The 12,083-nt window shown below is 35.9% G+C and overlaps 1 protein-coding gene across 2 annotated transcripts in view; it reads right to left on the bottom strand.

Annotated features, from left to right (window-relative positions):
• The window catches only part of LOC146323574 (cyclin-dependent kinase-like 5), a 53,793-nt gene extending 45,193 nt beyond the window's left edge, over positions 1-8,600 (bottom strand). For both annotated transcript variants that reach the window (XM_084722585.1, XM_084722586.1), the window contains exons 1-2: positions 8,521-8,600; positions 3,248-3,469 (exon numbers count right to left, since the gene is read on the bottom strand). In XM_084722585.1, coding sequence (XP_084578711.1) covers positions 3,248-3,311 — 64 coding nt within the window. In that variant the 5' untranslated portion in view covers positions 3,312-3,469; positions 8,521-8,600. The remainder of the gene's footprint in view (positions 1-3,247; positions 3,470-8,520) is intronic.
• Between the last annotated feature and the right edge of the window lie 3,483 nt (positions 8,601-12,083).

The raw sequence follows: 12,083 nt of genomic DNA, 5'->3' as shown, positions 1-12,083 counted from the left end.
CTAAAAAAAGAGAGCAAGCCGCATGTTCAACTGCGATTCACCACAGCTAATCTTTTCATGAATATTCATGTGTTCCAAATAGTACTTTTGCCTCTCCAGTAAAGCTATTTTACTTAAAGGCAGACACACATGAAAATGCTAACAAAATACAGCATAACTTCAGTTGAAAAATGTTGATTTGTGATGAACAGTTCCAGCCTGTCGTTATTTAACAAACACTAGCTTGGTTTAGAGAGTTTCTCCTTCTCAAATGAAGTGAGTTGGCTAGCAATGCTAACAAGTGCTAAGGAATCTAGAACCTACTGAGCCCTTTTTATTTCAGTATATTGCTACATAGTGAACTGCCAGTTAAATCCTCTTTTTTAATGCATCTCATATGTTCACATGAATTAAGGAAAAACATCCCCCACTATAAAAGGACAGGTGGCTCAGAAAGTAGGACACAAGTGTTGGCAAGCTACTGTAGTTCTGATGTTATCGACCCTGGCAGTCACACACACACATCCCCTGAGGGTTCAAGAGGAATTCTTGGACTGAGCGGGCATATGACAAACTGCTCCGTGCTCCTTCACAAGCACATCAGTGCTGTGAGAAGTCATCTACTCTCTTCAAGAGGCTGCTTGAATGTATTTGCATTCTTTCAAACACCATTTAGACACCTACAAAGCAAAAATTGAGAGAAGTGCAACAAATATTGCTTTCCTACAGATAGTTGAAAAAAAAAAAGAGCAGACAGGTGGTTTTGTATGTTTTAACACACTCACTAAAAAATTAAAGTACTTTTTATCACAGCTGATAATGTATGAACAAAAAATCATTCATCCATTCTAAAAAGCTATGAAAATCAAGGGGATCTCTCTTACATGAAAACAATAACAAAGATGTAATGTAGTGAGAGATCATGGGAGTTGTTTTCTTTACTTTCTTTACTTTTAAATAACCACCATAGATCTATCTACCTGGTGTAACTCAGGCAGAAATCATGTTCACAAACGAGGTAAGTTTTATTGACGTTACGTCATGTTTGTTGACCTCCGTCCTGCCATTACTATGTATGGTGAGTATCCCGTGTTCTGTAAGTTATAGTAACTAGCAATTAGCTAGCAACTAGCAACTAGCATGAAACACCAAATTAGGGATTTCTGTGTTTGAACATTGCTGGAAACATCTGGGATAATTTGAGTACACAGCTCAACAAATTATGTAACATGTGTCTAGTGTTTTTAGATAGTTTACTGCAGAAATGTTGTATATTATAGCTCTACAACCTACCTAAGGTAACAAATCCATAAAATTATTTTTTAATCACACTTTCACTTTCATTTAATGATAATGCAGTTGTGAACATGAATTGCTTTTAAAAGGCTTCCTTGTTCATGAAATCTACAAGGGCTACCAAATAGTTTGAAGCTTTGACTTCAGAAAACGTCTTTGTTTAGTGTGTTCAATATGTTTATGTTTTTCAATAAAAATAAGGATAATTATGTAAAGATTATTATTCTTTCTAATATCCCAAATCATATTGCAAATGCAATATAACTTGAAATGATCTCAATTAGATATTTTTTTCAAAATCCAAAAGTCAAAATTTATTGAAAAAAGACAATGTCATCTATTTCAAAATTCTAAATTTTTATCTTATCTTATCTATCCATCTGCTTCAATACAAATTTGTTGGCACTGAAACCATAATTTTCACTGATGTCAAAAACCTGTTTGCTCTCCCACCTGCAGCACACAAAGTGAGGTGAGGTGAACCTGTATTACCTGTATATGTTGATGAAACCAAGTGATGAGTTACGTTCATAAAACAAAGTTAGTTATTGTAATAAAAAAAATGAATTTAATCCGATGAATCACATGATTCAAATTGAGGATGTTGTTATTTATTTAAGGATGATGACCTCGGAAACCTCATCGGAAGCTTCAAATGTAAAAAAGTCTCTCTGAACAGCTGAAGAATCTTGTAAACTTGAATATAATGTCCTCATTTCTAAGACCAATACCTGGTCTTATATAAATCAAGTAAAAATGATTTTGGCATTTGCAAACAGTTAGTTTTTTATGCAAATGTAAACATTAATAATAACAGCTTTGTGATTGTTTAGGCTTGGAAGGAATGCCTCAGATGAAACCAAAAAAAAAACAACAGGCAAAGAGGATGAAAAGGATAATGTAAAATTAATATATTTCCCATTTATCAGCTGACTCTCAAATTTTAGATGTTGGTATTTCCCAAAGGCACTTAAAGGCACCAGTTTTTTCAAAACTGTCCTTTGTCCCATATGATATGATAATATGGCATGAAATGAAACAAAAACAACATGATTTGTAGGTTTTGTGTGACAAATGATAAATCCACAAGAACTATTCCTGCCATAAGGAACTGGAAGTAATTGCATAAGATTCTGTGTACCGGTATTTTTAATTGCTAGGGTGAGCTTACATGCTGCACTAAATGATTAACAAAATTGACTGACCCCAAGATCACTGAGGAAAAATCTATGATGCTGGATCAAGTGGAGCGTACTGTGCCATGAGTGCAAAGGCAGTGAGTAGAGCTGGACTGAAAAAACTTCTACAACTAAAAGTGCTGACTTCCTTCCAGACCGACTCATCTTTGGACAGGCGCTCAGCCTTCAAAATGCAGCTCAAAGTTTCCCTGTGTCTTCGAGAGACAAATTATACACACATTATAAAACTTCTAGGATGTGGGAGTAAGAGTGTAAAAACTGGGACAAGTGGGTGGCTTCACCTCAGGGCCTCTGCCACTTTATATCAACCAAGCAGTTCAAGGAAAAAGAAAAGCCGTAAGAACCATTTCAGGAGAATTTAACTATCAAATCACCCTGTCCCAATGACATTTACAACAATGAAACTGAATCACCCAAACCACCTCTTCATTTCTACAGTAACAACATAAGAGTATGAATTCAGGTCACACCAGCTGCAGTTTTTCCATGTTGAAATTCTTCCTGATGAAAAAATATTTTTAAAAAATTGTCCTTGACCGTATTGAGTTGTAAACTCATGAACAACAGGCCAGGCTTTTAACAGCCTTGTTCCACAGGCAAATTGGATTCAAACAATGAAATGATTGCTTACTGAAAAGCCCTACAACAAAGTTGTGAGTGTGCTACCTCACATGAAAAGCTGTGGCTGAAGACTGTGGCTGAAGACTGTACAGAATATGCTTTTGTATTTCACACTGTTATATTTTGCAGTGGTATTAAATGAAAATTCTCACCTTCACCCACGATCCCAAGGACTTCAAATTTATTCATTACATCACCGATGTCAGGGATCTTCATGAAGTCAAAAGGTATGTTGCGTGAGGTGCATGGAGCTCAGGCAGAGGGGGTCCGGCTACAGGATGGCAAGAGGCAGCCAGCTGTTGGCTCCTGAGGGGCGTGTGCCGGCTGTGAGCCATAATATCCGACACATGCCTTCTTCAGTGGCTCCCTTTCACCTGCACACAAATATACCAAAGTATATATACATAACATATATATATATATATATATATATATAACATATTCCTCTTTTAACTTTAAAAATTAAAGGTATAACAGGGTTTGTCGGTTGCTGTTTGTAAAAACACCAGTTGATTGTAGTGATGAAACAAGTAAAAATTTCATGTCATGATTACAGTGACCAAGATTATCACGATTTCCATCATTATTGTGGTCTTGTTAAAATGTGCTGAAATTGTTCAAGAAGTACTGATACACACACTTGAATCAATTCACCAATGTTAATATTGACAATAGGGCTGCAACTAACGATTGTTTTCATAGTCAATAAATCAGTCGATTATTTACTTGATTAATAGATTAATTGTTGTTTGTTTTTAAAATGTCAGAAAATTGTGAAACATGTCGATCAGTGTTTCCCGATGTTCTCAAATGTCTTCTTTTACTCACGGCCCAAAAATATTCAGTTTACTGTCATAAAGGAGTAAAGAAACAAAAAAACATTCACATTTAAATCAGATAATTTGACTTTTTCTCTTAGAAAATTACTTAAATCAATTAATAAATAATCTTGATTGATTAACTTTTGCAGCTCTAACTGAAAACCTTTAAATGATTTGAAATGACATCATGTTTTTTTGAGATGTCAGTGTCTTCAGTGAAACAAAACAAACCCACATTGCTGCTGCACCTGCATCTGAGAGACTTTTGCTAATGTTGGTTGATGCTTGGCCGTATCTGAAGTGAGTTTTTCAAAATGTAGGAATCAATTTCATGAAAATTCAAATTATAAACAACAGTACTAATCGTCAAGAATTTTATTGCATTTTATCATTTATCTATTTATTTTTAGCTGGTAATGGTTTCATCTCTAGTTGATTGTTGTCTCATTCTTAGGTCGTTAAAAACTGACCCTGATGCCCAGAAACAGCCTGAGCACAGCAAAATAATGAGAGAACAAGGAAATACAGGCAAAGGGCAGTGTCTCTGCAGACACAGACGACACCATGCATTGTTTTTTAGGACAGTCTTGCATATTATGCCTTTAAATGTCAAAACCAGATGTGAAATTTGTTGTGAAATGGATTCCTAGCATGATAACTTCATTGTTTTGCCTTTTTTAAAAAACATTTCCCTGGAAAGCTCGAAAAAGGGACATTTTGGGCTATTTTTGTAGAGTTGGTCAGCTGGACTTCAATGACACAAAAATGGTACTTGACATCTCTTTCTCCTTGGGCTTAAGGGGCACTCCAGTGATTCAGTATTGCACTTCTCTTTAACTGGGGGATTTACTAGCTGATACATCTACCATAGATTCATCTAGCCCCCATTCCAGTCAGACAAATTTCCACCAGCCTGGATCCAGTCAGTCACAACAGTTAATTTAATATGGGGCAGGTTCTGTATGGTGATTGACAGTAGAGTCAAAAGTCCAGATTTGAAAAGTCACATGTCATATGTTTCACTGCTTTGATTCGTTGTAGTTCTATCCAATTACATCTAGTCAGCAGCTCAGTTCAATGCAACACCTCAGGCTCCTGAAGATAACATCAAACTGTGAAACTAGACAGAGTTGACATGGATCAAGATTATGTTACTACAATTGGCCATTTCTTGCTTAAAATGTTTTCAAAAGCATATTTTAGCATACCATTTAAATGAGAAAGGTTGTAGCACGGCGGCGCCCATTATCTGCCCTGCTTGTAAACAAACCAAGTATATTTATGTTGCACGTATCATTGCTCTGATTGGTTGTGAATGTAAACTAGTCTGGCAATGCCAGGCTAAGGATTTATAAGAGTCAAAATCCAAGCAGCAGAGGCTGAGATATCCTGACTTTTAGTCCCTATAGTCTGGGTAATGCTTCAAAACTGCTGGATCCTACAAATCCCAGAATGCAATTTCAAAGCATCTTTCATTGCACTGTCTCTTCATCTGTCAAACTCAACATGCCCCCACTTTATAGCACAGGTTTTCTGTCAAACATTTTTAGTCTCAAGTATAATTCAAGATAATTACTTGATCAGACTTCATCTGGAGCACGAGAGACATTTCACGATTGTTTTCACAGGAGCAGTACTCTCAATGACAAGACCTTCATATATATAAAATCAATGGAGCGCTCTTTTAATATAAATTTGTAAAAACACTAAGTTGTCATCTTTCACACTTGATACATATATACTTAAGTATACCTTATGAAAACATGGAAAAAGATACAGTCAATGAATATCCTAAATTCCTCACTTAAATTCCTACCTTTTTGATCTGGAGAGTTGAATAGTACCACATAATCTGTTAATGTGATCAAAGCATCTCCTCTGGTATCCACACACTCTTTACTCTTATTGAATCAGATAAGACTCCAGATACCACTTTCTCCATTTCATCTTCTCCTTGCTGGAAAGCTCAAGGACTTGCGTAGCCTACTCACACTCCCAGTCTCCTACGGTGCTGTGGGCACAGGAGCTGCTCATCAGTATGCAAAACCTCGGCACCAAAATAAACTCTGTCTCCCAGAACACTAAACACCGCTGTGTGGTCTATTACTCCCTTATCTTACTCAGTCGAACACCATCAACACAGGTAAACTGATAGCAAACTGTAGGCAAACTTGAGGAGGATGATACGAGACTAAACATAAACACCGATGGCTACAGAGAAAATGCCTGTGGTCATCTATTCCTTTAAAACACGAGTGTGTTAATGTGCTTCCTCCTTCTCCACATTTCACAACCCACATGCAGTGGCATGCAGCCTATTGTTTTCCAGAGCAGATTTTAGCCAGCTACTCTCCAGGCCCAGACCTAGAAGGCTAATATGATCAGGAATGCACTGGGCATTGCTGTGGATCATATATTTTGTCTCTCTCAACAGAATGACTCATGCGTGGTAATGGACTGAGTCTGTGGAATTCATAATACAGGACCTTTAAACCTCCACATATGATCAATGAACTATTATCTACGCCAGGATTTGGTTTATGATGAGAGCTGGGCGATATATACCTATTATATCAATATCGTGCTATGAGACTAGATATCATCTCAGATTTAGGATATTCTTACATTGTGACACGGCATAAATGTTTCCTGATTTTAAAGGCAGCATCCTCTTAAACGTGAATATTTTTGATTCTTTACTCCTCTATGACAGTAAACTGAATATCTTTGGGTTGTTAGTAAATCAAGACATTTGAGGACGTCATCTTTGGGAAACACTTATTGACATTTTTCACAATTTTGCGATAATTTATAACAAACACCTATTCATCGATTAATCGAGAAAGTAATCAACTGACAAGTAGCAGCCCTAATGGATATATGAGGTCTTTCGTAAAAAAAAAAAATAGTGATATTTGATTTTGTCCATGTTTCTCAGCTTTAACTCCACTACAAGTAAAAGTTATACATTCTAAACCTTAATAAAGTATGTATTAAGTAATTATTCTGCAGTAAAATGGACCCTATCAGTGTTTTACTATTATATGCTGTTTTTTGGATATTACTGCTGCATTAATGTGTATGTTGCATTTTACTGCTGTAGCTGTTTAAAGGTTAAGCTAATGTTAACTTCTATATATACAGCTAGGTAGTTTACTCAACTGCTAAGCATGTATGATATTCTTTAGTGGAGGTGCCAAAACCTTTCCCCTTCGAGGGCCAAAACTGAAACTTAATGGTGGGTCACAGGCATAAACCTCTTAAAATGCTAGACCTATGTTAAGTGTTTTATCCCAAATGTTTCCAACAATGGTCAAACCCAGAGAAATCTGTAATTTATTCAAGTTACCTGCATCGGCGAAAATGACTATATGTGACACGAATAAAACTATAATATTACCTCATCTATGAACATGATTTCTACTTGAGTTATGTCAGAAAGATCTGATGGTAGATGGTTGTAGTTCAACAATAAAGACTTCATGATATCATCAAAGTACTTCATTCCTTATTAACCCTAGTGGCAGAACTTACATATTGTGTGTTTAATTTACTAACTTCCTGCTCAAGTGTCACTCTTCCCACCACTCATAGATTATGAAAATGATTAATAATTACATATTTAAAGAGCAATTTACCTTACAAAAATAAAAGTAGCATAAACAGCTACTTACACTTGTTTTTTTTCACTACAAACATCTGGTGGGCCAAATCAAACCTTGTGATAAAGCCAACTTTGGCCACGGACCCCATTTTGGCCAGCCCTGCTCTATAACATAATATGTTTTGAGAATTTATTTTCCAAAATGTGTATATCGATATAAATATTGTATATAATGGACTATCTTAAAAATATTGAGCTATTATTTATAAACCATATCGCCCAGCCCTATTTATTATCATTAAATGAGACATAGTGGTGAGAATTTTGCAAAAAAAACAAGGGATCCAGCTTACAACGTTACTGCTATTTGAGATCATTTTACTACACATTTTGGGCGCCACACAAACAGCTGCAACAGCAAACATTTACATTTAAGGTAAAATGTTACATTATGATAAATAATTGCTGTTATATATAAATATGTCATACACTTGTGCTGTTACTCATTTTCCCAAATCTCTCACATCCTTAACAGCAGCTAATAACACACATGCGAGGGCGAAATGTGGCTGTTAAATGATTTGTTGTTTTTAACAGGGACTCGGCTGTACTGTGTGTGTGTGTGTGTGTGTGTGTGTGTGTGTGTGTGTGTGTGCGACGACTGCCCACAGAATGAATGTAGCTCCCACATTTTCAATGCAGAGCAGCAATAAATCCAACAAGTCAAACATATGGCTGCACTCAAACCAACTTAGTCCAAAATGTCTCACATTCTCAGCCTGTCCAGTCTGGACCGGACTCTGGTTAATTACGTTATAATGAAGCTAACAGTTGTGTTGCCTTGGTATTCTGCCTGATTCACAAAACATAACGTACAAAACCGCAAATTAGCTAAAAACAAACCTCAAGCTTGGTAACGTAGCCTTTCTCGTGAAAATATTCACATTATACGCAAAAGCTTAGAATTCATATCTTTAAAATGATGAAATAAACTACTCACTCAGTCAATGTTTGGGGAAAAATGATGGAACCGGGCCGATATATCCACCCACCAACGAAGATATTTTCATTGCAGCAGGCAGCTACAGTAACTGGATCGTGCGGTTGACAAGCTGCAAGTAGATCACCAGGCAACAGTTTGAGTGACGTGACGACGGCCAATGAAAACGCTTAAAATGCTTGATTATTCGCACGCCCCCCACATTTGGACCAATGAGAGAGCAGAACGGCAATCGAGGGAGAAAACTGTGTTGCGGTCTGAGGGTGTTTCGTATGAGGTGGGATATTATTGTTCTAATTTCTCAATTACATAATTCACTAGATCACACCCTGCTTTCAGTATGATAACATAATTTATCCAAAGGCCATACCAAAGTACATGTAGCAGCAGAAACTTTGAATTAAATGTCAATATAAGGCACAGAAATCATAAACAGATTGCAAACGGTCGAAATTTACCTTGCTCAAGAGCATGTAGAAATTCATACTTCTATTATCAACAGGTTGTTGTGTCATGAGTTTAAGATTTGTTTTTATGACACTGTCTTACTCTTCCTTATAGGAAGTGTTGCAATTTTGTGCTTTATCTGAGGAAAACCTGCAATAACAGAGGAAATTTAGAGTTTTAAGTGTCCTCTAACAACAAACGTTTTAAAATTTGTTATAATTACATGATATATTAATATCTGATTTCACACATGATAAACCTACAGACAGCCATGCTGTAATTCATTTTCCTCTGTAAATTTATTTGAATTTACTTTCCAAGTGATCACGCCACTCAGATAAATAATTGTGAGCTGTGATGAAAAGTTTTCTATGTTCAGTGGGGCCTTTTGATATACAAATTATAGCAAATATCCACTGAATTAAATGCAGAGACAGCTGTAAAACCCTGTGATTATGTATATTTTTGGTCAGTTCTGATCATAATCTTTTCCACATTATCATCATGGACAGAAAATGACAAGCTTCAGTCTGCTCCTCCCTCTTGGTTAAATTCTAAGTAGTATATAAAGCAAAAAGAAGAGTATTGTTATCCATGACCCCAACCTCATTCAGATCAAATGTGAGCTATTGACATTCAAAACACTGAGTGCTGTAGGGTCTAGAGTGTTTTCCATGTTTGTCCTGTCACATGAAACCATGCTGCCACCCACTGGATGAAGCTGAAAAAATGAATAAATCAAGATACAGTTTACTCTGATTTTAAAGATTTTCCCCATCTATGGCAAATATTAGTGTAGAGTGAGTTAAAGTTGTTGAATTTCTTTGGTTTTTTGATAATCAATCAACATGAAATCTTCCTGGGAAAAAAGTCTATCTATAATTGCACTGGCATACATACTGGGTTCCAGGGAACTGTGAGTGATAATGCAGTACCTTTTATGAAGTTTGGACATCTTCTGTATTTAATTGTCTTGTTGAGTATATCCACAGGCATGTGTTGGTGAATGAAACATCAACTAAGGTGGCATCAGTTAAAATATTATCAACACAATCACAACTCTGATCAAAACAGAGTCATCACCTTAATAATAAATCTTCATAATGTTTTTACAACGATCATGCACTGTAAACCACGATTCATCATGACCCGGTTTCTTTTCGGGCGGCATGGTGGTGCAGTTGTTAGCGCTCTCGCCTCACAGCAAGAAGGTTCTGAGTTTGAATCCCCCAGCTGGCTGGGGTGCTGGGGAGTTTGTGGCTGGGGCAGGGCCTTTCTGTGTGGAGTTTGTATGTTCTCCCTGTGTCTGCGTGGGTTCTCTCCAGGTACTCCAACTTCCTCCCACAGTCCAAAGACATGCATTAATTAGGTTAAATGGTGACTCTAAATTGCCCATAGGTGTGAATGTGAGTGTGAGTGGTTGTCTGTCTCTGTGTCAGCCCTGTGATGAATTAGTAACTTGTCCAGGGTAAACCCTGCCTCTTGCCCAGGGTCAGCTGAGACTCCAGCCCCCTGCGACCCTTCAAAGATAAGCGGTTACAGACAATGAACGAATGAACAATTTCTTTTGTGTATTTTACTGTCCACATAAATGCGCAGGATGCGCAGGCTGTCAAAATGACATGAAAACTCTATGTTCACTTGACACAAACACTCACCCCTTGTTAGATTTGATTAGACATATTGTTTTAATATAAAGTCAACAAGTTTTGTTTTTGAATTAATTTTACCAAAATTTGTGAAGCTGATATAATCTAAGTAGTTCAGAATTAACAACATACACTGTGCACTTAGCATATAGTTTCATAGTTGAATGAACAAAAAAAATGGTTGTAGAAATATGTTTTTAAGTAGATATATGTCATGTATTTCAATTTCTTTTTTCAATAAAATAAATAACTTAAGTTCACTTGAAGTTGCAGTGTTATGTTGAACAAAAATGTTTTGCATTCTTACTACTACAACAGCCAAGGTAGTCATTTTGATCAAAAGTGCACAGCTCTTACTGCTACTTTTGTTTTTTAAATATATATAAATTACACAAAAGCAAAGAAAATGTTATCATTTTTACCTGTTTCAGCCACAGGCAATCATACTGATCACACAGAAATTGCCACTGTTATAATATTACTTTTTGAACAGTTGGACATCCATCTTGGTTGCTTAGCAACCATCACTGTCTCTGCCAATAAAACTTCACAAGTAGTCTCGATTTGCAGTTTCCCAACATTAAAATACAAATAATAATTAATTAGACACAACTAAAAATAAAGTAGGGTTGATCAGGGATGGTTGTAACACTTTTTGTCTCTGCACCTATGACTCACTGAATTTTTAAAGCTCTCAAATTTTGAAACCAAGTAGCTTTACTTAGAGCAAAGTTTCTAATGTTTCTTAGTTTAATTTTTGTATTTGTTTCCAGCCTCTTCTCATATTATTTTTTGTGATGGCCCTAGGTGGAAATTTGTTATTATAAATGAAGAAATAACATGTTTATAATCTTATAAAATATATTAAACTGTTTCTTGCTCTGAGTAATTCTAGATTCATATAAAATTTGAATCAGATCACAGATGGTTATTATCCTGCAGAAAAATAATCCTGTGAAAATATACAATTATTGTTGGGTTACTATGCATGACAGCATGCATATTGATGAATATATAAACAAATTTTGGTTATATTTTGGTTTTATTTCATTTTTAAAAAGATAAACTAACAGAATAAATGCATTAATCTTTTAGTCTGTTATTTATCATGAGAGATAATAGAGTTTGGAAGTCAGAGTTCAAAATGACCGCTTATGGCCATTTTATTAATTATGGAGATCTCGCTTTTCTAACATTAAAGAATAATAAACGATGTAGTAGACTTGTCACAAAACCAGTACTAGAGATTTTGGTCCATTTCCACATGAGAAACATCTGAAACAGGTGATATTTCCATCATACTTCACTCTGCATGCAGGACATGCATGATTAGCAACGCTTTGTAAAGAAGAAGAGTCGTCAGAAAGGTCAAAGCTGTCTGATTTTTTTTTTTTTTTTTTTTCGCCATGGATTGGTTTTCACAAGCTAAATGTCTAAACTCTATGTTCTTTATAAATACTTGGCATG

This window comes from Lutjanus erythropterus, chromosome 7, assembly GCF_056507025.1.
Source record: "Lutjanus erythropterus isolate fLutEry1 chromosome 7, fLutEry1.hap2, whole genome shotgun sequence".
Classification (NCBI taxonomy): Eukaryota; Metazoa; Chordata; class Actinopteri; order Lutjaniformes; family Lutjanidae; genus Lutjanus; species Lutjanus erythropterus.
This window is presented reverse-complemented; position numbering and strand designations above follow the sequence as displayed.